The 27729-nt window shown below is 32.2% G+C and overlaps 2 protein-coding genes across 3 annotated transcripts in view; one reads left to right on the plus strand and one right to left on the minus strand.

The window, feature by feature from the left end:
- LOC129229212 (guanine nucleotide-binding protein G(i) subunit alpha) overlaps positions 1-5998 on the minus strand; it is a 67846-nt gene extending 61848 nt beyond the window's left edge. Inside the window, exon 1 of the mRNA XM_054863473.1 lies at positions 5573-5998. Within this exon, the coding sequence (XP_054719448.1) occupies positions 5573-5693 (121 nt within the window). The 5' untranslated portion in view covers positions 5694-5998. The remainder of the gene's footprint in view (positions 1-5572) is intronic.
- Positions 5999-6364: 366 nt separating this feature from the next.
- The window catches only part of LOC129229405 (nonsense-mediated mRNA decay factor SMG9-like), a 60289-nt gene continuing 38924 nt past the window's right edge, over positions 6365-27729 (plus strand). For both annotated transcript variants that reach the window (XM_054863706.1, XM_054863705.1), the window contains exons 1-8: positions 6365-6464; positions 8040-8108; positions 9048-9270; positions 12917-13005; positions 15747-15856; positions 17790-17898; positions 22908-23009; positions 24966-25051. In XM_054863706.1, coding sequence (XP_054719681.1) covers positions 6441-6464; positions 8040-8108; positions 9048-9270; positions 12917-13005; positions 15747-15856; positions 17790-17898; positions 22908-23009; positions 24966-25051 — 812 coding nt within the window. In that variant the 5' untranslated portion in view covers positions 6365-6440. The remainder of the gene's footprint in view (positions 6465-8039; positions 8109-9047; positions 9271-12916; positions 13006-15746; positions 15857-17789; positions 17899-22907; positions 23010-24965; positions 25052-27729) is intronic.

Raw genomic sequence — 27729 nt, forward strand, 5'->3', positions numbered from 1 at the left:
CACTCCCTACAAAATACCATTACAGATCGACTAAAATCTCGTTTATTGGACTTCAATTTCTTAAAATTATTTGGAGGTGAGCATCCAAGCCTTGTCTGCATGAAACCACTGAAGATCATCTAAAATTGCGTTTTCAGAGCTACAATTTCGAAAATTTTCCGGGGGAGGACCCCCCGGACCCCCCTCATTTCTGTAAGAGCAACATTACATTCACAACTACATTAATGTTGTTAAGTTTCTTTCTCTGCATAAACTCTGTAGAGCACACATTTTTAATGATTTTACATCATATTCAGATTTTTCGTCAAATTCTGCTTCTTACACTGTTCTAGTTTATTGATCTCGCGATATGAACCTGCTCACAAAAGCCTAGTTTCATGTTTTTAATTTTAAATTTAATTTTATTTTTCTAATTATTTTATTTTATCTTTATTAAAATTTTTATTGTTTGCTTTTAATTTTTATGGGGAATTCGTGTTGTTAGACGCCAAGAATGATTAGTTTCTTTATCACCTAAATTGGGGGGGAAGGGGGAATCTTGCAAACTAAAATTTGGCTATGCCCCCCTGTCGGGAAAGCTTGCCCCTCCGTCGGGGATTTCCTAGCGCCACCACTGGACAATACTTGGACGTTTTTGTGACCGATCCCTGGGCAAATGAAATTGCTGGATATCATGGGGTTCGATAAGATGCTTGTGATATCTTTTTAAAAACACAGGGAGCAATTCCTTACTTTTGAAAAGGGCAGGGCGCATTCTGCCAATATGAAAAAGGGCAGGGCGCTGTGCCCTTCAAAAACGGCCTAGCGGGAACACTAATTTAACTCCTTGTGTTTCTGGAACATTAAACCTCTCATCCTCTCGGAAATATTCGAATATCATCATTGATATTACTTGAGGAAGATTATTTAGATTGTGCTTTAACGAATCCGGCCTCCATAGTGTGTTCAAAAGGATTATTGAATTTCTAAAAAATGAAAATATCAGAGCGCTCAAAATATCCCTAGCGAAAACAAGGGATCTTCGGCGGAAGGCTGCCCATTAGTGCCCTGTGACGTAAGCTCGTGACATTTCAGAAGAGTGCACTTTTGGGCGTGGATTTTTAAAAATTCATTAAAAATCAATCACGGTGTTTTAAAATTCAGTGATGGTGAATTTTTTAGTTTTGAGGGTCAATTAACAATATCCAATAGCCAAAATATGAACATTTAATAGGTTGCAACTTCCCTATTCCCCAGTTCCAAGGCAAATAACATTATTAAACCCCTGTCCTACGGACACCTCTCTATTGCGGACAAAAAAAATTGTCCTGTTAGTGTGCGTATTAGAGGGATTTTACTGTAATTTGTTTTAATTCCAACTTGATTAATCATACCTTTTATTTATTTATTTTTAACTTTAAAAATAATTTTTTTGTAAAATTTTTGACACAAACAAAATTGTTTATGTAATATGTAAATAAATTTCAGCAGGAATTTAGTTTTAAAAACTATTATATGGACAAGGAGGTCTATACTACTATTCGAAAAAGTTCAAAATTCATCATATGTGTGTCGGTGGTTCCTCTTAAAACATAATTGGTACTTGGTAGCTCGGCAGAGTAGTGAAAGGCCGAGTACTCGGTACTCGGCCAAAGTGCTACTGGGTACGTCTCTAATGTATACTAATTTATACAACATCTGGAGAGAAATCCAACTCTGAAATTGCAACAGACACAATGAATTCTAAAGTTATGTCACACCAATATGTGGAGGAATGGCTCTCGAAAGGAAATCAGTCATTGTGCCAAACTTGCTCTCTTCAATGAGTGTCGGAAAATCATTTGATGCCATATACAAATACAAGAGTGACGACCAGCAACAGGCTCTGGGCCTAGCTAGACTGGTCCTAATCAATTTACAATCCCCAGTGAAGATCAATGGCCCTCTTAAAACTATCTACTCCCTTGCTCATTACCACCTCTTACAGTAAGCTGGTCCAAGGTTCCACTACCCTGCTAAAATAATAATTTTTCCTAATATCCATGTAAGCCTGAGCAGGGATTGCGCTAAGGATTTCGAATTGTTCGCCAGCAAAATAGCCAAATTTTTAGAGTGTAAGCCAAATTTCAAAAGTCTTAGTCAAAGACTAATTTTTACTCATTTTAATTTATTTTTGTCTGCAGAAATATTTAATAAGAAAGTGAAGTATAACTTAATTTTTGACAATTTTTTGAGGATAAGGTCAGGGGTATATCCAGGAGTTTTTGTCCGTTTTTAGGAATTTGAGGTGAGAAAAAAATGCAAATTAAGTAGTTTTTCCACAAATCATATATAATTTTTCAAAGGAAAAAATGGCTAAAAGCAACTTTAAGTGAGATTTATCATTCTTTAATAAATTTGAGAGTAGAAATAAAAGCTTTTATCGAAGTAAAGACTGCATTTCTATCTTACTCCGATGTATCCAGACATTGAACACAATGAAGCAAACGCTCCATTCAACAAGACATCTATCTGCCAACACTTTCTACTTGGTAGCCACCCTGCGCACTCGACATTCAATCAGCGAGAGGCGCAAGTAGTACAGTGTCGCAAAGAGGCGAGAGGCAAACGTCATCCTTCCTCCGATCCGAACGTGCACCTCAATCTGCTCGGAGTGGTCAGGGGATAAAACAACTTTCAGTGATTGCTAGTCTAGGAATTTTGTGAAAGGTTCGTTTTTCGGGGTCGGAATTTTGTGAAGAGTCCGTTTTTAGGGGTCCAAATTTTGGGAACGGACCTGTTTTTTATCTAGATTGACATCTGAAGGGAGATTTTTTTTTTCTCTGTATATTTTAGAGAATTTTCTATTTGCCAATAAATTCAAATTTTGTTCGCCGATTTTACCGCATTTGGCGCATTGGGGAATGCTTAACGTAGTCTCTGTCTGAGATTTCAATAGCTTAAAACAATGACCCCTTGTCCTGTTTTCAGTGCTAAACTTCAGCCCTGTAACATCTTTCATTTTAATAAATTTAAACAACTGAATCACATCCTCTCGGTCTCTCCTTTGCTCAAGACTGTACATTTTTAGCCTTCTAAGCCTGGAATCATAGTCTAAATGAGAAAGTGCATTTATTAGCCTTGTAGCTTGCCTTTGAACCCTTTCCAATACCTTAATATCTTTCCTCAGATAAGGAGACCAAAATTGAACAGCATACTCAAAGTGTGGTCTTACCAAACTTCTATATAAGGGCAGAAGAACTTCTTTAGATTTGTTTGAAATAGATCTATTGATAAACCCAAAGCATCTTATTGGCTTTGTTACTAGCTATGCTGCACTGTTGGCTAAACTTTAGATCCTGACTTATTAAGACACCCAGATCAGTAACTTTTTCTGCCTGCCTAATGACTGAACCTTGCAAATAATAACTAGTATACACTTATTTCCATGCCCTAAGTGTATCACTAGACATTTTCCAACATTAACAGCCATGCCCCATTTATCAGCTCACTCCGTAATATGATCTAGATTCTCTTGCAGCTGATTTGCTTGTTCTTCATTTTCTACACTCCCCATAACTTTGACATTTCAGCAAAACAATTCATGTTCCCAGAAAGATTTTTATGAATATTGTTCATAAAAGCAATGAACAAAACAGGCCCTAACACTGATCCTTGAAGAACCCTGCTTAAAACCTCACTTAGACAATTAGAATAATTTCCCCTTACAACTATCCTTTGTTTCCTTCCGGTCAGCCAGTTTTTTAGGCAAATGAAAGTTTTCCCTCCTATTCCTATATCAGCTAATTTGCTAAGTAGAGCAACATGCTGTACCTTATCGAAAGTTTTTTAAAAATCAATGTAAAGAACATCTACAGGCTTCTTATTGTCCAAAGCCATGGTAACTTTGTCATAGAAATGTAATAAATTAGTAGCACAAGATTTACCTTTCCTGAAACCGTACTGAAAACTAGTCAATAGATTATTAGTCTCTAAAAAATGTACTCTTAATTTTTATCAATGTTTCAAACATTTTGCAAACCACCAAAGTTAGACTCACAGGCCTATAATTTCCCGCACTTCCTTTCTTGAAGAACGGCGTAATGTTAGCCAGCTTTCAGTCTTCTGGCACTGTCAACGAGTTATAAGAAGCATTGAAAATATTTACAATTACATCTGCTAATTCCTCTGCACATTCAACTTAAATTTTTGGATAAATATTATCTGGTCCCGGAGCCAGACAATTAAAGAGACTAACTCTTTAATTTTTTTCAAATGAAGTAAAACGTCATCCCTGGAAAATACAAAGTCCTCAAGCTGTACTATAGCTTACTGTATCTTGTTAGTGTCAACTGTTGTACAGCATATGGTGCACTTCAGAGCAAAGAGCAGGTAATGTTGAAAGTTTTGAATTTTCAAATTTTGGGTTTTTTCTTCCAAATTCTGTCATCAAACAAAAAGTCAATCTTTTAAGAGACCTGTGTAATGAAGAAGTCCTAACTTACGTAAATTAAAATGTCAACTTTATTTTGAAACACTAAAAATAGACCATTAATAATCATAATTCATTTCTTTTTTAGACTATTTAAACTTCAAAACCTCTTATTTTTTTAGTGCCTTGTATGCCGGCTATTGGTCGCTTTTTAAAATCAAATTTCCACACGAATATGATTTTAATAAAAGGCAGGCACTGTATAAATCAGGGTTGCCAGATTTAAGAACAGTAAATACGGGACAGGCTTACCTTATCAAAATGATAGGTCATTAATACAAATAGCAATGTAATTAATTGAATATGTAGGCCAAACCAGTCTTTTTCAATAAAGTCAGCATTTTTTCAATTTTAGTGGTGGGCTATAGCAGGAGAATATAGTATTCTTTCACTGAATTGTAAGAACTGAGTACGAAACAACTAACACTATACCTTGAGTCAGCAGTACCTCTGCATATTGTCGGCACCATGCTACTAATAAATGTGAAAATTTGCACTTTTCAGGAAAGAATTTCTTTTTTTCATCTGATGCATTTAGTTATTTTCATTGTTCTATTTTTTTATGGATAACTTAAAGTGTAAAACTAGTTTGAAGTAACTATAACCACTAACCAGTAGGTAGCCCTTTATAAGTTTTTACTACTACAGCAAACCATCGAATTAGAAGAACGCGATTTTTCATGACAATGTTTTAATACAAATATGAAACACAGGTGGAAAATAATAATTATTTTTTAAATGTATCATGTGCTGCATGGGGGGAGGGGGGGGGAGTCCAATTGCAAAACTGATGAAAAGGATCTTTTCAAAATACTTCCTACAATAACCTTGAATAACAAAAATAAAAACTTATTCTTCGATCAAAAGCAAAAAAAAAAAAAAAAAAACATAAAAACCAAGGCATGATGAAATCACAAAATTTTCAAAACCAAATTTTATGTTTATCAAAGAATGTTGACATTTAAATGTCAACACGAAATGGTTGACGAAATTGAAGCAAATATGCTAAGTTAATGGTTCAATATGCAGAAATACATAATCTCGTTTCTTAAAGAAGAGCGATATTTCAATCTCAGATGCACATAAGCAAAAGCAGAAATAACAAGTGAAACAGGAAATTACCTAAGAGGAGCAATTTAACTTCTCGAGCCTGACGTTCTCCATCGGCTCTTAAATCTTTATCAATTTTCTTCGATCTTTCAACTGCTTCTTTGTCAGCCACAGAACTTACTGCGCAACCCATTTTTAATAACAGTCAACACAGGTAACTTGAACTTAATCAACAACGAAAGATTGTTCACAATCAAACTGCAATATATTTATCCATCATTTTAAATGCGTTTATACCGGTAACGCTGTCAGCCGAAAGACAACACTTCAGTGACACAAAATTTTTAAGTGTAGATTTAAAAACAGTTCAACTTGCACGTTTATGAAGGAACCCAACTGCAAATTAATAAAAAAAATAAACTAATAAAAAAGCTTTATTGGTCGTTAACACCGAACGATTTTTCCACACCCTTCCTTCGAATGATTATTGACGATGCCAGATACATTGTGAAATCCTCAAATTTCATTTTTTTAACTTTAACTTTACCTGATTTGTGAATGTTTTTTTTTTTTTTAGATATTAAAATAACCGATTTCTTTTATAAAAAAAAAGAGATAAAAGTTTTCGCTCACTGAAAGAGAAAATATCCATGTGAATGAAACAAAAAAACTTTGAGGGTTATGTCTTGAAAATAAAATTTCCATAAAAAGATGATTAGATAAATTTTTAATATGCTTTAGTTACAGACCGTAAAGTCTAAACTAATGCGGCTCTAAACTTTTTTTAAATTATTTCCCAAGAAATGACGAACAAATCATTAGCTGTAACCAGCTGAAAAATAAACAATATGACCCCCCCCCCCCCCACCCTTCCGTGAGACTTGCTTTTAATATTGAGCTAAATTTCTAGTCAGTTTTAAAACATAAAAATAATTTCCTTATGCCTCCTCCAAATAAAAACAAAGTGCGTAACTATTTTATTCTGGCAGATGTATTATTCTGCTGGCTATTTTACAGTTCATAATTTTAGTATTTCTCTTAAATATGTAACGAAAGTAGTACTACCGTATGAGCGATCTGTCGTCTGCTTGAATTGAATCAGTAGTCTCTCAAAAACACAAGAAACTCTACATTCAACATTACTTCAAAATGAGTTACTTTATTTGAAGTGATATATATTTTTCCTAGATTTTAATTTTCCTAATGAAGATCAATTTTTAAACTTTTTCTTCTAATTTATGCTTTGTTTTATGACACACAGATAAATGATAAATACAAATCAGGGTTGGCCGGATTGGACCCAATTGGGTCGGACCCAATGGGTTTTTTTTTTTTGAAAAAACCCATTTAAAAAAACCCATTATTCAGCCCACTTTTGGGTTTTTTAAATTTTCTGAGAAGTTTTTAAAAAAATTAATTCAAATACTTTCACTATTTAAACTTCTTTTTCATTTCTTCTTCACCATAGACATTGGACATAAAAAATGAATTTTTTGAAATAGTATTTCTCAACTCTTAACAGCATTAAAAAAATGTTTCAAAGATCTTAAATAAATATATTTAACTTTTTTCTTTAACTGATAAATAAATGGACTCAAATTATTTTGACTAAGTCCTGTCACGTCTGATTTTCCCAATATTTGCAGATTGTACAGAGGAAACTACTCTAGCTAAAAGGCTTTTATGTGAATTATTTCCTGCAAACAAACACGTTGCAAATCTCGAATAAACACAAGGTATATTTTTTAGAAATTAACAGGTGTTTCAAACGGTCGGGCAGAAAACAGAACAGGATGTACAGTATTTTCATTATCTTACGAAAAAGTTTAATATTTCTTAGTTTGTACACAGAAATAGAAAAACTGGCAACATAAAATTGAAAGAAATATCTTGATTAAGCTGGAATTCAGTAAAAAGGGAGTAAAAACTACTTGAGGTTCTACAGTAGTTTTGCATAACAAAATGAAATACAGGAAAGTAAAATGCAAAAAAAAAAAACGTAGTAGCAATTAAAAACGAACAATAGATTTTCTCACTCGAGAAGTAACTTTGCCTTAACTGTTGGTGATCATGAAAACTAAAAAATCTGAAACTTCACCATTCTTGGGTTTTGTCGTCTTTTATACTTTTCTTCAGAAAACGCTGAATTTTAACTAGTTTTCCAGCTTTTTTACCCCAAGACAATATTTGCGCTTTGTCCATATACTTACGCTACAATATGCTACAAGTACCCCCACATTTTCCCTAAAAAAAGACAAAAAAAACCCAGATTTCTTTTAAAAAACCCAGCTTTAGTTGGGTTTTTTTTGGGGGTTTTATTTAAAAAAACCCTGGGTCCATGGGCTTTTTTAAAAAAAAACCCGGGTTTTTGCCAACCCTGATACAAATTGCTGATAGGAATATAAATATACTATGCATTTCTTTTCACGTGAAAAAAAATCCCATTTGTCAAAAGAACAACTAAACTGATTATTTTTAAGCACCTGAAAAGTCAATTTAAAATGTTCATTTTTATTTGTTTCATTTCATTTATTTTCAGGAGTCTACAATGGATACAGATACTGGAGTTGGAAAGACTCTTGTTATTCTTGCTAAACCTCCAGATAAGGTATTTTTTTTTTAAATTAAAAAGAAAAAAAATGTTATAAGACACACTAAGTGCTTTCAAACTCACATTGACTAACATTATCAAACAATAAATAGGAGGCATATAAAAATTAATTTATAGAGGGAAACAGAGCAAATTTTATGAGAATTTTCAGATTTAGATCTGAAAAATTCGATACTTTTTTGTTAACAGTACCCAATGTCACTTGGTTTGGCAACTTGTTTGAATCAGAAAATTTCACACTGTTTTTACAAAGATTTACTTGAGCCCACTACCACGCCTAAATGAATCCCATTCAACACATCACTCTATTTAGACTGATTTCCTTTTACAACTACTCTCTGTTTACTGCCAGTCGGCAAATTCCTAACCCAAAGTAAAATTTTCCTTGCTATTCCTATATCAGCTAGTGGTACCTTATTGAAAAGCTTCATTAACATCAATGTAAGCAACATTTATGCACTTTCTCTTTTCTTAAGCCATAGTGACCTTGACTTAGAAATGCTGTAAATTAGTAGCATACGATTTACCTTTCCTCAAACCATGTTGCAAAAAATCAACAGACTATTAGTCACATTGAAGAAATTCATTAACTTGATTTTGATCAAAGATTCAAAACTTTTACAAACTACTGAAGTCATACTTACAGGTCTATAATTCCCCGCATTACCTTTAAACCCTTTCTTGAAAAACGGCATTATGTTAGCCTGCTTCCAGTCCTCTGGCACTGTCCCTGAGTTGTAAAAAGCATTGACAATATTAAAGTAACATCCACTGATTCCTCTTCAGATTCAACAAGAATTTTTGGATAAATATTATCAAGCCCCGAATATATCGACCTACTAACTTTTAGCCCAGTTTTTTGTGTCAAATTGTTTGACTTATACTTAAATACAGCATTTATTTATTGCAATATACTTATTTATCTATATTTTTTAGACTAAAAGTAATCAAAGTGGAAATACATTAGCTACTACTTCTAGTGTCCAAAACGAATTGTTGAAATCACCCACTATTGTACAAAAGGTTTCAAGTTCAACGGAAGATGAAAGTGCTACTGCTTCTGCTAATAAAGAGACGGAATCGTTTTCAGATTTGGTGAAAAATGTTGCTCAACGTGTTTTCCATGTGCAGCAAAAACCTTCAATTGGGCAAACTGATGGTAAATTGCTTTGATATTTTTAGAATAGCTTTTGGCTTTTGGGCAAAATATGATCTAAGCCAATGGCGTACATAGTACCGTCGTGGCCTGAGGGTGGGGGCACAAGAGGTATGAGGGCACACGCTCCAAAATAAATACAATTATGTTAAATTTATTTTTTTTTAATTTTCACTTTTTTTATACTTATAGTTCATGGGGAGGGGGGCACCAAAGTCTATGTTCGCTGCTGATCTAAGCATATCTCATGTGGAAAACATGATTTAAATTTTCTTCTTTTATGTTGTGGTAGCTCGTGTACTATAATAAGTAAGTTTTATAAATGTTACTTCTAAACACATTTTCTCAAGGTCATTTTTAGGCAGAGATCAAAACCCTCAAAAACACACCTTCCCTCTTTGAGGCCCAATTATTGTAATCGCTAAAAGTATTAATATTTTTTTTATGTTTGTGTTGAGGAGAACCTTGTTTATCCAGCCTTTGTTGATTGAGATTTTCGGCGTTAGGGTAACGGATGGAGCTCAAGGACTATACCTGATCGATTTTTTTTAATAGGTTGAATTCAATTCCTCTTCCCCCCTGCTTTCGACATTGAAGTTTCAAAAACGCAATTTTAGACAAACATTGAACATTTTATGGGAATGAGATTCTGAAGCTCTTCCCTGGTAACGTTTTCTAAATTATGGCACTAATAACTAAAGCAATGTTTTATATTCAGGGGCTATCCCACTTAAAATTTTTGTATGTGTAGTTTAAAAAACCTAATTGCTTATGATGTTGGAGCAAGGCGGTATGGGGGACCCTTGCCTGAATATTTTCTGAAATTCAAGTCTTAAAAACGGGATTGTAAAGCTATATTTTGTAATATTAGGGCCAGTAATTTTTCAAAATTAAAGCTCCAAAAACGCAATTTTAAGAGATTTTTGATGTTGTTCGGTGATTGAGGTATTTCCTCTGGAAAATTGGCAAAATTGAAGACCTGAAAATAAAATTTAAGATGCTCCATTATGCTTCCAGTGTGTTAGGGGGGACGAGTGGGGCTTCGGAGGAGCAGTATTTTTAACACTTTCTCATTTTCAGACGAACCAGAAAAAAAAAGAAATAGGACAGGGGGCGGGAGGTGGATTAGCTTATCAACAAGCTGTTACTTTTTAGTATTTTTAATTCAAAGATTTATTTTTAATAGAAGTTAAGATTTTCCCTTAACATTACTATTGATTTCTAAAAATTACTTTGTTTTCCGATGACGTGTTCTTTTCTTCTCCTCAATAATAAAGGTTTTGAAAAACATTCAACTCAGCATTCTGGGGGAGGCGGTGAGCCCCCTTTCTGGTTGCGCCTCTGTTCTATTTTGACCAGTTGATTACATGGTTGGTTGTTCATCCATGTGAGCGTCAATTAAAGGATTAAAAGTAAATTTTGCTTTAAGAAAAACTTCGGAAATGCGAAATATCCGCTCTTTCTCGAAAACACTCATTTTTTTGGGCATGTAATCCTAGTTTACAACCTAAATTTAGTAGACTAGGATTACATGCTTGTATATATTGTGGCGGGGGGGGGGGGGGATGAAGTTCATCATCACTTTGGGATCAGGTATACGGACCTCTTCTGGGCTTCAGATTGTACCACTGTGGTGCAGTTTAAAAACAGATAGACTATAGGTTGAAATTACTACTTAGTGGTGTAAGATAAGGATAAGACTTTTGCATATAATTCATATAACAATTGCATTGGTAATATCTGAGTTACATTTTATTATCGTTTGAAAATAAAGAATAGATCACTTGACAAACAATTTTAAAAAATCTTTTGCTTAAAAACTAGGTGGCAAAATAATGACTCTGTCCATGGCTTAAAAAATTAGGGGGGCACTTGCCCCCCTATGCTCCTCCCCCCTAGTTTACGCCAATGCACAGGCATGAGATTGTTTCTCAGATCTGTGATTTTCTGTTGTTTTGTCATTTTCCTCTTTTTCCCTCCAATTTCGTTATTGACCTTTTTCCTCTCAATTTATTTCCTCTGTATGATAGTGTGTGTAAAGTTGTTCATTCTTTCCTATAGCATGGTTGCTGTTGAAAGCAAGTTTTCAACATATAAGTGTGAGAAAAAGCAAGTAGTATTCTAGTGATGCCCTCGATGTTAGACCTTTTATTTACACATTTTTCTCATTGTAATCTGTTTTTAGTTTTGTTTCTTTCCCTGCTATTTTTGATTATAAGATGTTGCATTACGATCAAAAATAGCATTGGAAGTCTTTTTAGATTTTTCTCTTTTTTTATTCTATTTATAGCATCTATGTATTGGAATGTGCAATCTTTTTGCATCCTTCACAGAACTTGAAATTTTTGCCTTCAGAGCAGCTTCTTTGTCCTCAAACTGTAGAATAATATTTTTGAATGTTATTTTCCTTTAATCTAGATTTTAAATTTTTTTATGTTCAATAAGTCCTGTTCTGTATAGTAAAGGAAGCAATGTAACTTAATTTAGATTTGTTTATGATTTTGAAAGTTTATTGAAATTAAGAACATCTGTATAATTTTGCTGGATTAAAAAAATATTCAGAGGCGAAAATGTGCTCCACAAGTTCCAAAACTTCAACCAAAAAATCTTTCCTGAGATAAGGAGACCAAAACTTAACAGTATACTTCAAATGAGGTCTTACTAAACTCTTATGTGAAGGCAGAAGAACCTCCTTAAATTTGTTTGAAATAGATCTATTGATAAACGCAAGCATTTTGTTGCCTTTGGTTACTTGCAATGCTGCACTGTTGACTAAACTTAAAATCCTTATTGATTAAGACACTTAGATCAATAACATTTTAGGCCTGACTAATGACCAAACCCTGTAAATAATAATTTGTACCCTTATTTCCATGACCTAAGTGTAGCATTAGACATTTCCCTGCATTCAATGCCATACTCTACCTATTCGCCCACTTAGTAATATGATCTAAATCCTCTGGAAGTTGTTTTGCTAGTTCTTCATTTTCTACAATCCCCATAACCTTGACATCATCAGCAAAACAATTCATGTGCCAGAAATGTTTTCATAAATGTCATTCATAAAAATTATAAACAAAAGAGGCCCTAAAACTGATCCCCTTGGAACCCTGCTTAAAACATCACTCCATTTAAAATGATTTCCGCTCACAACTACTCTTTGTTTCCTTACAGTCAGCCAATTTCTGTACATCTAAATGAATGTCAAGATTAAGCATAATAGGGTTGAGATTAATGATGGTTTACTCTAGTTCTAAAAAGAGTGAATGCGTCTAAATGAACGCGTCCTAATGTTTTCTAATTAATAATTACTATGCAGTATAACTTTTATTTCATAATACCCGATTTAACAATATCCGCAATTTAATGATACATTTCACTGATCCAGATTTGACTGCATTGAATGTCTATGCTTCTCGATTTAACAATATACTTGATCCTACATTTTACCATTCCCATGAAAATCGTTAAATTGAGGTTATACTGTATAATAATTAGTACATAAATAGAGAAAGTCTTGGCCTGCACTAGGCTATGGTGTTGCTGAAGAAGAAGAAAAATGAGTAATCATAAAATTTTTTAACCTCTCTTCTCTCTTATTACTTTCTTTCAAAATATTTGTGGGAATTCATGAAGCATATTATTTTAGGAGACCAAAAGTTATTATCACCACCTGAGATGTCTTTTCCTGTAAAATTAGTTGATGAGTCCTTACAGTGGTGTGACAATGCTCTTGAAGTAAGTATAATTTATCGATTTGGGGTGTCAGAATACTTTTAAATTTATAACAGTACTTTATACTTGATTATTAAATGTAATAGTTAAATATGGTTTTAATTTCATTTAAAGGGCTGTAATAATTATGATGCTATATTGAAATTATATTGTAACGGATCCGGTGCGACTTCCAACTTTCTTGAAAGGACGACACAGTTCTTGAGAAAATCACAGGAGCTTTATTTACACTATGTACAGGAGAGATCGTTAACAATTGCTAAATTAATCATCAGCAATTAAGCAAATATCACTCAACACTGTAAACTCAACGGTTACATGTATATTTACTTCAAAATACGAAAAACAACACAGCGAAATGCCTCGCAATAAACAGAGCTAATACACTCTCAGTACAAATTCTCACTGACTTTTTATCATGCGTAACGGCTTTTTATACACACCGAAAGAGAACTCTCAAATATTCCACAAGTTTCCCGAAAATCGTAGACCGTTATTTTATTTTTTTTCCATTCACAAATTTTATCATTCAGAAATGAGGGGACGTATACTTCAGCTGAATGTACGGGGGGCTGTATATTCATTACAAGAAATTATTTACAGGTTACGTTACGTTACTACAATTATTTTAGATGAAAGATAATTTAATAAACGCCGAATTTAGCTAGATTACGACAAATTAATCACAAAAAATTACTATTTACAGAATTTGTAACAATATTATATAATACCAATCTTGAGTTGAAATCTGTCTTTTTTCACACTGACAGTTGAAATGCAAAAAAGTCTTTTGTTCACAGTCATCCAAGATTTCAGTTTTGAGGTGTATTTAAAAAAAGTTGTTAAAAAATATCTCTAGGTTAAGATTGAAATCTAAGTGTATGATTTGAATTGAGATAAAAATTTGCAAGTGAACAATACAATGCAATACAATGAACCAAAGCCAGATTCAGGGAAGATTCAGAGGGTCATCTGACCCCCCTGTGACAATTTTATTAAGACTATTATAAAACTTAAATTTTTTGGATCCAAAGAAATAGTTCATAGAATCAATGTTCACCTTTTTTTACCTTATGTGTGTGCTTTTTCCAACTAGTTGATAACTAATCTCATATGGGTCATTCTTCAAAAATTGTAACTTTTCTGTCATACGCCTTTTACAGTAAAAACTTTAAGAAACAATTCATTTAACAATGATTTTCAATTTCGTCAAAAATATATCCATTTAAACCTGCCAACAATTTTTTAATAATAATTTTTATTTTAGTACTATTTTTCGTCCACAACATATGAATTCTCGCCTCCGTGGCATGTCACACACCTTGTGTGGCTGTTCATGTTGCTTAATAACTTGTTTAATTAAAAGTACATACTTATTTATTTATTATTCTCTTCACAAGTGTCTCAAATACTAATTGTTAAGTATATTTAATTTTTTAATATTGTGTTTTAGTTCGTTTCAGAAGGACAAGGAGTCATGTCACACAATAAATTTTCACCTCCATTACCTAAACACAAAATGTCATTCCTCAGTAACATGTGGCAGTAGTGACGTAAAATTTTATTTTCCATGATACAAGGGAGCTCCCTTGTTTATTTTCAGCCATAGTTGAAATTGTGAGATTTTTGTTGAAAAACAAGAAGATAGATTTTGCTATAAAAACTTGGTGTGGTTATTCTGACTTCTCATCTCCGGGAACTTGAACTTCAGGAATGTAAATTAATGTAAAAAAAAGAAGTGAACATGTTTTTATATGCTTAACATGTGCAGATTGTAGCAACAAAGAAAAAAAAATCCGTCAAAAATGTATCTATTATGCCTGTATTAAGGGAAAAATCCTCACCTCCGTGACAGACCTTATCAATGTCATTATTTCTGAGGTGAAAATAATTGCTGGAAGGGAAATACATCAATAATAGGCATTATACCAAAATTATAAATTGCCAGTATATGCTCAAATTTACTAAATATTATTTTAACATACATTTGAAACTATTAATAAGCCATACTTTAACTAAGATAGTTTAATACTGTACTCCCACTAATCTGTAAAAATAACTGATTGTTTGCATAACTAACAAAATTACTACTTTGATATTAAATTGGCCTCGATTTTTAAATATTAAAAGTATTTTTTTCTTTTTTTTTAAAATTTCTGTGAGCAAGGCATTTTTTAATTTTTTTATTTATGAGTAAAATAATTGGAACTTAGCTGGATAATTGTTGATGGTTACTTCTAGTAGCTAACACTTTCTTGTAAGACTGAAAAAAAAAGAAAGCAAAAGGTTTCAAAATTGAAAAATATTTGTGTTCAAAAGTTACGTTTTCTGGAGAATGATCCATATATTCAAAGCTTACGATGATGAGAACTGTTTGGCTAAAGAAATGAGTATTTGAGTTTTGATGAAAATTTGAGGGCAAATGATCCATGTCCCAGGTTGCATCATTAAATTTTAGAAGGGGGGGGGGTGCTCCATATTAAGGGGTTGCACATCACCCTTGGAGGGGAAGCATCCCTGCTTAAACTGATGCATTTTGCATCGGAGGTATAAGGTTGGCCATTGAAACTTACCCCGATTAATACAATTTCTGGATCTGTCCCTGAATGAATCCAAAAACATGCAATGACATGTTACTTTCAAAATAAGTGAAATTTAAGTGAATATGTGTATAGATCAAAACGTTTGCTTAGTAGTCAACATGTTTTATTGAAATTACCTTCCTTTTTTCTTTACAATTTTAGTACCTTCATGATGCTACTGATTTCTATGTCATTGGTGTTCTTGGATTACAGGGTGTTGGTAAATCTACCATACTATCCCTGATTAAAGGAAATAATCCTGATTCATCAAGGTATGCTGTTATTATATGATCTTCTTTGAAGGAAAAAAAAATTATTTCACAAAACAATTTGACGTTGACTAAAAAGGTAATTGTAACCTTTGTCTGATGTATAAACATTAAAATGCAGGCAACTCTCAATAACTTGAATCCCAAGGGGCCGGTAAAACCTTAGAGTTATTGGTACTTTGAGTTATGGGAAGCTCTCACAACCTTCTTGAGGGTTTGGAACCCAATAAAAACTTTGAGATAAAGGAATATTCAAGTAATTATCAGTGGCGTGCCGCCCATGTACCAGAGGGACTGGGCTGGTCCCTTAAATATTTGCCCCTTCAAAGAAATTACCTTGCAAAATAATTTATTAAGAAAAAACGTGAGCAGAAAAACAAGTTTATTAGAAAGCGCTACTTCTTTTACTGCCCCTCCCTCCCTTTCTCCCCTGTGTGTGACGTCTTAAATGGACTTGTCCGAGGGACTAGCTCTTAAGAACCTGTTCCCCAGATCTCATATAGCTTTGTTAGATCCTTGGCGTTCGCTTGAAAGCTTATTTGAATATTTCATGCATTTTTTAAACCAACGGATAAATTTTTGTTTCCGTACTTAGTGTACAGGTTTCTATGTGAGCTTCAGGAAACAACAAAATCACTAGTCAAAGTTATTTTCCTGCGTCCATTGTTTTTTTTTTTTTTTTTTTGTAATGGAAGGGGACTCAGTAGAAAAAACAAGTCTCCAACTGGACGTAGTTGAGGAGCATGCGCAACAGCACAGACTGCCCCGGAGCTCGGAGGAGAATTGCTGCCTGCTGGACGTTCTCGCAAACCGTTCGTTCGGAGCTTTGACTTGACCAAGAGAAAGCTCATATACTTTCACAGAGCAGGCCTACTCCTGACCTAGCAATATCTGCGAAGCTAAAAAATTACAATCGGCATTTTAAGAAAGATTACTTTGAGACTGTTAAATGGCTGACTGCTTGTAAGTCAAGAAAAAAATTATTTTGCTGGCCCTGCATCCTTTTTGAAAAGGAAAAAGGCGTCTGGAATGCCAATGGATTTTTAGATATGAGCAATTTCCACAAGGCAACGATTCGTCACGAGAAAACCCAAGTATACTACCAAGCCATTACTCAGTTGAAAACTTTTGGTAAAACTCGAATAGACTTTCATCTTAGTGAGCAATGTTGCTCATCAACTTTGAAGCATAACACTGAAGTTGATAATAAAAGGGAAGATAATATATCTATAAATATTTTTACTTTTGTGTATTGTAATTTACCGTAACCAACTAGTCCCCTAAAAATATTGATCTGCACGCCACTGGTAATAATGCTTCGAGTTATCAAAAGCCAACCCTAATTGAACATGAAGATGCATTCAGGACAGATAAAAATTGTGTTCCAGTACTAAGTTAAACGAGGAAAAAATATGTATGTATGGTACATTCCAAATGCAAATGTACATGTGGCTCTAGTGACATTGTCTCCCGTGGTTGTACTCGATTTTTTCTAATTGATAGTGTTAGGAAAAATCAGGTGTGAATAACTTATCAGCATGTGTCATTTAACCTTCAATAAGGCTGAACGCGTCAGGGACAATGAAAAAAATTACTTGGCTCTTAGAACAAATTAAAATTTTTACAACTTTACAAAAATTTCAATTTTTTGCTTCATAATTGGGATTTGAACAAAAAATCTCCACCGTCCACCATCCTTAAAAGAAACAAAATTCTACCTCTGCAGCAATTTTTGTGATTTTAAGGAAGAAAATTTTTTTTAGACATTTTTTAATTGATGTTCTTTGTTGTGACCATTGTGCCAGAGAGGGCTAATATACATTTCTAATGCACCTTTGATAACTTATCCTTATTGTTATAAGTTGTATGTTTATATTCTTATTTTTTATTTTCATATGTGAAATGTTGAGCATTTAATAATAATTTTTGTATACAGATTATTATTCAAACCTCAAACGAATGATTTAAAAGAAATAGGAGAGCATTGCACAACAGGCATTGATATGTATGTTACCAACCAAAGACTAATTTTGTTAGATACACAGGTAAGGTACAGGACTGCAAATAATTTGTTTTTAATACTTTGATTTAGAAACTTATCTGTTAATTAAAAAAAAAGGATGTTGTAATGACATTTGCTCAGTTGTTAAGTTTCAATATTTAGCTCATTGAAATCTGAAACATATTTTTATGAATATAATGATAATTTTTTAAAATGTTATTTTACAATGTTTAAGCAGTTGTGAAACTGTTCCCAAGCCTTGTTATCTAGTCACTAATGTAATTGTGTAATAGTTGATGGTAGGCATATTTGCTAATATATTTAAAATTGGTTTTTTTCAATTTTGTAAGCTTCCAAATACCAAAAGATTCTATAACAAGAAATATCCAACATTGTTTAGCTCAAATATTAATTTTTATTCCTAGGCACAAAGGTATTTATTTAATGCTTTACCTAAAGATTCATCTGATTTACATTTATTTAATGCTCTAGATTTAGTAAATTTGTCACTGATCTCAAGCAATTTGCATTCTGTGAATTTTGATACTCTTTATTAATATATATTGTAATTTATTAAGATTTATGTAGTATCATTTATATAATTTATAGCTTTTATGTCCATAAAGTATGTTTGTAAATTTTGTATAATTCATTTGATTGTGTTGTTCTTGATGAATATAATCAAAACTTATGTATAACCCCTTCCCAGCTAATCCAAGAGAGAGAAGATATATCTCGTCTTATTGTATTCATAAATTTCTTTCTGAATTTCAATAATAGTCAACTGATTTAATATAAGTTTTTCTACTCTATTGGCTATAGTAATTTAAAGCAGCTATTATTGTACAGTCGAACCCCGATTTAACAAACCTCTATTTACCGAACAAATTTCGCGATTTAGTGAATTATTCTTTTTCCCTGACTAAAATGAAGGTAAAAACCACTATTTACCAATTAATAAACCCTGAAATAACATTATTTTAACAGCCAAAGATTTTTTTTTTTGTTAATTTGAGTTACGAAATATTGTATTGTTTTCCGAATGTTACATCCATATTGTCCAAAGCAGACTAAGACTTTTCTTGGAATCAGCAATTTTTGACAGGCTAGGGAGCGTGAATAATGATTCTGATGCTGAAAGCTATTAAAACTGGGAGTGAAACTCCCATTAAAACTGTTACTTTTTTGAATGCTTCACATGGCCCGGAAGCTGTAAAAACATATCTCATGCAGCAGGTTGCAAAAGACACAGTATTTTCTTCTCTCATAAAGTTGAAAGAGAACTATTTTGAGTCGAGTATTAAGGAAATTGTCCAAACATCTATTACTCAGTAGTTTAAAATTTCAAGTTAACTAGTATGTAATAAGTCGTGGAATCTATACATATAATAAAATAAGATGTTTGTGTGTGTGTGTGTGGCGCGCATCCCGAGAAAACGGTAAGACCTAGAATGATGAAATTTGGTATACAGGTGCAGTTTTTGCTGAAGATGTGCACCTCGGGCTTCGATTTTTGATATTTTAATTAGAAAAAAAGTTATTTAATGTTTTATGTGTTTTTTTGCACTTTTTACCTCACAGACCCCGAACCAATCGAGCCACACAAATATTTTTTGCACTATAAAGTAGAAGATTTAATTTTAAATATGATGAATGAAAAAATTTTGAAAATAGAGCAATTTTTGTATTTTTTATGAATTTTTCAAAAAACCTTTTATTTGCATTTTTTCTGGGTTTTGTTTTTTTTAAATATCATCCTGCGAGAAGTATCAAAGCCCCATTTCTAAAATTTAAGTTGGTAATAGTAAAACCATTTCACCCTCTTCAGAAAAAAAAAGTTCTTAAAAATACGCAATAGTTTTTTTTAAAACAATTTTTTAATGCTGAACACATAATGTCTTTCCATGCATCGGTCGAAAAAAGCGTTCTTCAATCTTTTATGCCTCTGACGTCACTACTTGGATTTCGATTCGGTATTTACGATGGAATCTTAATCGCAAACAATGTTTATCTTTTGTTTTTACTATACAGCTTACTTCTACATTTTATGACGTAATGACCACGTGTTTTCCGGCAGAGCTTGCTTTTTTCTTTCCTTTTTTTTTTGTTTTATTTAGGGATTGCATTTATTTCTTTTTCCATTCCCCCCCCCCTCCAAGCTGGAACGTTTTGCTGCATCTATATTACGTTCCATTTCATAGTTATGCACATTTAATTCAATAATAACAGGTTTTTTTTTCTTTGTCAAACGCTACTTTTTGCACACTATGGGGAATTTTGAAGATAATTTTTTTTTTTTTGCTCTACTTAAATAAAAAAAAAGATGGATTTTTTTGAGTGATCTTTGTTTTTATTAGGAAATGGGAGGGGAGGTTAAAATAAATAGAGATGGATAAGAAAATTTAGAGAAAGATCGTAAAGGTAGATAGCCGCCGAAGGCGGCAATCTTGGCGTAAAAATGTGAATGGCACAACAAAAAATAGAGATATATGATTAATACTGCTGCCAAATTTATTTAAACAGCCACCGAAGGCAGCAAACTTGAAGTAAAAATTTAAATGACAAGTTAGCCAACCAGCCGCCGTAGGTGGCTGCTTGCATAGAAAGGCGAATGGCGTAAGAAAGCGGACCGGCTGGTCGCCGCAGGTGGCTAGTGTTAAATAAAAGTAAACTTCCTAATTATGGATATTTTTTCACAGTTGCTTATTAGGGGTTTTAGATAAGGTAAGTGTATTTGAAAAAAAAAACAAAAAAAAACAAATTCACAGTTGGATATTACTAGTGATGTGGGTCGGGTAAATACCCAGCGGGTAGGTAAATATTTTTTGGGTACTTACCCGGGTATTTACCCAAGGCCTGGGTAAATACCCAAAAACTGGGTATTTTATAAAAAATGCAAAAAAGTGAATGAGAATTTTTTAAAAAAAATCTAAATATGAAATAATTGGTAAAACTGATATATACATATGTATTACACAGTTTATAATATTTTTTATTGAAAGACATGATGAAATCATGAAAGAAACATATCGTGAACCAAAGAATCTTTATTTTCAGTGTCATAATTGGAGAAGTATAAGCAATTCATTATGAACTTCAGGATTTCAAAATCACAATCTAGATTAATCATATCCAAAATGAAAAAAATGAAGCATGAGGGATGTTTGGAAGAATAAACTGAGAAGTTATTAAGACACTATGGTGTTATTTATTTTATTGATATTTAAGTGATAACATGGAAAATATAGAAACAGTTTTCACATAAATAAGCAAAAAAAAAAAGCAAAATGTTCTTTTCTGTTGCCTTGCTCATTTGCATTTGCTCCCCGGTAGGGTGGGAAGGTAAATATTTTTTTGGGTATTTATCCGAAGGCGGTGTAAATCCCCTAGTAATTGCGCATTTTGCAAAAATTTTTTAGGTACTATTAAAAGGTGACTATTTTTTTTTTTAAACATAGACCCTAAAATAAAAGATTAAAAATTTTAAATGAATTTTAAATGTTTATGTATATTATGTGTGTGTGTATATATATATATGTGTGTGTGTGATACAGAATACACCTGAACAATTGAACTAAGTTTGGAGGAAATTTCTGCATAAGATCTAGGTAAATAAATAGTAATAATAAATTGAGCGACATTCCGTTACATTTTGAGTCATGCAGGGACATATTACTGGGTTATAAAAGACTAGGACCTTAAAAAATTGATGTTTGCTTTTTTTTGCAACCAGTTAAGCTTTTTTCTTTTTGTAGAATGACTTTTTATATCTGAAATTTGGCTATCAACATTGATTAGGCATATCCAACACATTTAATGTGAATATCATATTAGATTGCTAAGCTGTTTCACACAATAATTCTTTAAATATGTGATCAAAATACAATTTTTGGGCAAAAATTTATTGTTTTGTATATGGTTGGTTGTATATATACATAATGGAATGCATACAGAAAAGTATTTTAGTTGAATATAAATTTTTGAAATAAATACCCGGGTATTTACCCATTTTGGGTATTTACCCGGTTATATACCCTGGGTATTTACCCCTAAAAATAAATACCCGGGTATTTTACATCACTAGATATTACGAATAACCCCGATTTAATATATAAAAGTTTCGGTCAATTCCTTAAATCGAGGTCTGACTGTATATTTGTCACTGCAAAACTGTTTTCTATAAATATTCATGTTTCTCTGTAAATAGAAAAAATATTTTCAATCTTCTAAGCACTTTTTTAATTTGTATATTCAGCAGAAGCAAAAATAGATAAGAAAATTATGGAGGGAGGGGTGGGGGGAGAAACCCCTAACAGTGAATGACTTGAACCAATTAAATTAAAGCTATTACTGTTTAGCATTCAGGGGTTGATTCAAGTTTTTTTTATTTTTGTGTCCACATTGTATGGGAAAAAGAAATAAATTTTGCAAATTTTCTTTGATTTTGTGCAAAAAATGAATTAGTTTTGGGATTTTTTTTTATTTAGGAAAACACTTATTCATATTATAAATTTTTGTTTATGATATTAAAGCATTTTTAGCTAATACAATTCTAACGTGAAATCCCTTTGGCCCGCAGGACTTAGCTGTGAATATGAGCTGATTTCACAGAACAAATTTTGTAAAAGGACACAATTTAAGATACTAAATTTTTTAAAGAGATTGCTTTTACGATGCAGAATTTTGTGAAAGGGCAGCAGAGATGACACAGCTTGAATCAACCTCTGATACTGTGCAACTAAAAACTTTTTTTTTTTTTAATTTGCTCTTCCAATTCTGATTGTCACATCCTTTTAGACATTTATTTCACAATTTGAGAAATTTTTAAGGGACTTAATAGTGAATGCTCAATGACTTAGTACATTCCTTTTTCTTTTTTAAAAACAGTATTTCTTGACCTTCTGTTCTTGAAAATTTTAAAACTTGTTTTGTAGATAACGGTAATTTTGAAAATGCAAATGAAAATTTTCTTTCAATTGTGAGAGAATGTAGTTTCTCCAATTAACAAGAACTAAGACTTTATTTATTTTTTGTTGATAATTTAAATTTCAGCCTGTTATGAGTTCTTCTGTCATGGATCATATGATTCAGTATGAAAAAAAGCCACCTGGTGGACCTGATTACCATTCTGTTGAAAATGCATTGCTGATGCAGGTATAATTTCTTTGTTTTTTTTAAAAAATTGTTTAACTTGAGATAAAATAAAACTTGCATTATTCAAGGAAAAGTAATTTTTCGTCATTAAAATTTGAATATATTGCATTTTATAATGTGAACTAGTGGCACCCGCACGGCTTTGCTCGTTGTTGGAAATTAAAAGGTCATTCGGTTCGCCTGTATATTTACAAATAATGGATGACGAATTTCTCGCCATTTGGCTATTTTCATTCACTCTCCCATTCCATGTCATTATACTTTTGTAATTTACTCGTCCATCTTATGATAATTTTGCTCCGGAAAATGTTCTTAAAATTGAAATAGAAAAGGCATAAAATCGAATTTTCCAAAAATCACTTTGAGATGCACCCCCTCATGCTACAAACTAACTTTGTGCCAAATTTCATGAAAATTGGCTGAACGGTCTAGGCACTATGCACGTCACAGACATCCTGACAGAGAGACTTTCCACTGTATTATTAGTAAAGATTAAGCTACATATTGTGTCTGAAACTTTTGAGCATTTCTTCATTAAAGATACTCCAGCGGACACTCTCAATGAATAAGTGTCATTCTAATGAAAGTTAATCAAAAAATGTGTTACCGTACATACTTGCGTATAGGTCGACTCCCCTACTTTTAGGAGAAAAATCCGGAAAAAATCAAAAACCCGCTTATAAGTTGAGCCTCTACTTTCAGAAAAAATCGGCAACATTTTGCCGCTAATTTTGAATATAAGCGTTTTAAAAAGGAGCAAAATGAAATGCAAAAAAAAAAAAAAATTATGTAAAAAATGTCCTATTATTATTCTTTTGCACAAAAAGGGTTCACTTCTGTGGTTGCAATTTTTGTAAAGGGCTTGATTTTGCTGTTAGGATTTTTGTTACCTGTTGCTTTTATTTTGAATAAATATCAATAACATTAAGCGATGTAGCCATATTATACATAATTCTTTGAAAAATGAGCGTTAATTCGCAATTATCAGGAAAATTATTGAATTCAGCGATTTCCGCACTTTTCGCTTACAGTAATCGACCGTTTACTGTAATTATTTAGTTTTTTATCTCACTGTCAGACCGTGCAAAATTACAGCAGAATGTAAGTATTTACTTCTATAGCATCTGCTTAAAAAAATTATACTAAAATCGGGGAAATGTTCACGTTTTCAAATGTTTTTTAACCCAAGAACTGTTCAGGAAAATTTTTCGGAAATTCAGCCCCGCTTATAAGTCGCCCCCCTAACTTTCAATCTCATTTTTGTGCTAAATTTTTCGACTTATATGCGAGTATATACGGTATATTAATACTATGTGTTGATCAATATGGTCTCTAACCAAATCCTTATATATAATGTGCATGAAAATATGTTTAACCCGAAAATGCCTTGCATGAAATGATGTAGCAACCCATGCAGTATAATTTGCAATTTAATACAAATCTTTTAGCACAAAATTCTTTCAACACAAAAAAATATTTTAGTCCCCACAGTTATGTGTTAAATATTTTTCACTGTATATATATTTGTATAAAACCTTCCAATTCCTGAAATGTTATTTAAATACCAAATGAAAGAAAAGAGAAAGGAAAAAGCTTTATCACAGTGAAGTTGTCAAACATCTACTGATAATTCCAGTTATGTTATACTATTTTTAATACCAGAGCTGCCAGATCTTGCATTTCCCCCAAGATCTTGGGATTTTGTTAGAAATTTTTGGGAACTGATGAAAAAGATATATTTATAGAATATTAAAAAGATAAAACTTGATACTTTGATTAAAATGACATGTTTTGCTTCTTTTTCCTTCTTTTTTGAGAAATTAGTTTAATTCATTTTAAAAACATGGTTAGTTAAAAACCATTTTTATTTCAATAATATTTTTTGTTTCATAAATGTTTTTAAAATTGTAACATTATAAAGATTGGTTTTTGAAATGAATCCTTTTTTTTTTCTAGTCTTTACAGCAAGCTGCATTTTTGATGGCTGTTTGTCATACAATTATTTCAGTTCAAGATTGGTTTATTGACTTGAACTACCTTCGGTAAGTGTTTATTTTTTAAAACAAAATTAAGAATGAGAATGAATATGCTTCATCGAAATTCTGGATTTTCAGATTTTTGCAATTCATGACCAATAAGTTTCTGGATACCTGTGATATTTTGTGAGGCTGATCATTGCATTTGTTTAGAATTTTTACCCCTCCCCCCCCCAGTAAAATGGGAATAAAGAGAGTAACACTGCCTTTTTCATTACACATAATTGTTGAAATTTCATTCCTATGAGTTTTGAAAATTTTCTCCTTTTAGGTCAGAATTATCCCTGCTTCCAGTGCTCTTAATACTTATTTTTGTACTTTTAGTTTGTCAAACTGCTAGCTTGTTAGCGATCAGCTTACTAATATTCATTGGAAGCAGCAACCTACAAAGTTGGTTTAAAATAATTATCTTATGTTTAATTTATGTGGTTCAACATTGGAAATAGCCAAAGTTAAAAAATAACAAATATATTACAGGGTTCGTACTTTCTTAAAAAATCTTTAGGAAACCCTTAATTTCATCAAGCAAAATTAAGGTCCCTAAAAAACCCTTAAAAAGTCCTTAATTTTCTGAAAATTTCCTTAATTTTTTAAACACTGTATCAAATTTGGTTCCCTTTTTCTTATTTTTCGTTTTTACCCCTTCAAATCTTTATCCTCCGCAATATCTGCCAAAAATGTATGTTTTGGAGACATGCCAACCACGTTAAATAGTGCTTTGCCGAAAATTACTTGCCTTGTTGGAGTTTGCAATCTTTTTGCATCCTGCAAATATTTCAATCTTTTTAAATGTGGGAAGGTTTTTTTTTTTTTTTTTTACCATATGCTACTTTATATCTGTTTTTTTTTTCATTATTTCAATAATATTTTTATTTCTTAAATTTAATTTAGAAAAAATGCAAAAGACTATCGAAAAAATGTGGTTCAACTCCCAGTCTCTGATTGTATTTAAACTTGTCATGGTTACTATTTTAATGTATTTAAAAAAGCTTTCAATATATTTATGATGAATCTCTAATGGTTTAGGTTAAACTTCATGGCCTGTAAATTTTTTTGGAATTTCATGATTAAATGAAGCAACTTCATTTTTGTTTTAAATCCTGAAATAGTATTATGAAGTTTTTTAGTTTTTTAAACCAAATTATAAGTTCCAATGCAAGGAAAAAGGATAATCAATTATATATATATATATATATATATATATTTTTTTTTTCAAATGTTTTTTGTAAAAGAAATATTTTCCCCCCAAAAAGTATAAAAAATATTGATATTATTGAGTGATACAGCCAAGATTGAACTCTGGCTCCATCAACCCCTTTATTCGAGGACTCAGGAATTAGAAATTGCTTCCTCTCTTTCAAAATTTTAATTTATGTAGAAATAAACAAACTTGCAAGAAATAGTTCGATATAGCAAATTTGTTCAAAATAGGATTTTAGTAACAATAACAGATCAAAAGCAATAATAACAAAACACTAGTTTAAATATCTTGAAGAGAAGAGATTTTAGTTATTTTCCTTCAATTTGCCTCTCACTCCAATGATGTGTGCTAAAAAATAATGCTTTAGTTTACAACTAATTTTCTACAGTTATCCCCATTTTCCTGATCTTTTTTTATGACTGAAATTTGAGAAATAAATGCTAACTTCCCTAATGCTTAATAGGGAAAAACTTTGAAACTGGTTAATTCGCCATTTTTTGTTGAATTTTGGAATGGCTTGAACTCAAAGGGCTATTTTGATCTCATCTCTTTTCTGCTTGATTTTAAGAACTCTTTTTTTTGGGGGGGGGGGGATTTCCTCCTTTTTGCTCTTTGATCACTCTCATCCCTATGATGTGAAAGTTTAAAATTTTATTCACTGATAATGGGATATGCCAGTCGATTGCGCATCTCCCTGCTTTTTGAAAACAGTGATGCATTTGTGCATGTTTATGTATATAATATGTCTCATGTACTTTTGCCCCCCCCCCTGGAAAACTTTAAAATGGTATACGTAAAGCTATCTAATCATTTCCCCGTTAAGTCCTCAAAATTTTTTGAGACTCCTAAAAAAGTCCTTAATTTTTACTTTTAAAAATGAATATGAACCCTGTATTATGAATATGATATGTACTGTGAAACAACATTATGAAAATAGAAAATTAGTTCTTCACAAAGTGAGTTGCTCATTTTTAAGAGGCGAACATTTTAAATTATTTACTGTTAGCCTCGCTAAATCGAGTAACCAGTAAACAAATACCTTTCTTATACGAATAAAATCTCCCGGAAACCGAATATTTTCCCATAGACACCATGTTAAAGATCCTCACTTAATCGAATAATTCTCCAAATAATCAAATAATATTGATCAGCTTTCCCAAACATTTTTGCTGAGAAAATTTTTAATAGATTAAGTAAAAAGGATTAATATAAAACGATGATTATTGAAGTAAATATATAAAGTAGTATTTTTCGCCGACAACGGGCAAGAAAAACAACATTCATACTCCATCAAAAATTTCCAGTGTTCTACCATTTTTTTTTTGTCTTTGCCATCAGGGGTGCCCATCCCCCCCCCCCCAAGCTCAATGGCGCAAAATCCCCCCTCCCCAAAAATTTTCTCGCTTTCAAATAAGGTTAAAGGTAACACTCTTTCGAGTTTCTAATTTTCAGGCAAACTAACGGGGGGAGGGGGAGGGGGGTA

Source organism: Uloborus diversus, chromosome 9 (genome assembly GCF_026930045.1).
Source record: "Uloborus diversus isolate 005 chromosome 9, Udiv.v.3.1, whole genome shotgun sequence".
Lineage (NCBI taxonomy): Eukaryota > Metazoa > Arthropoda > Arachnida > Araneae > Uloboridae > Uloborus > Uloborus diversus.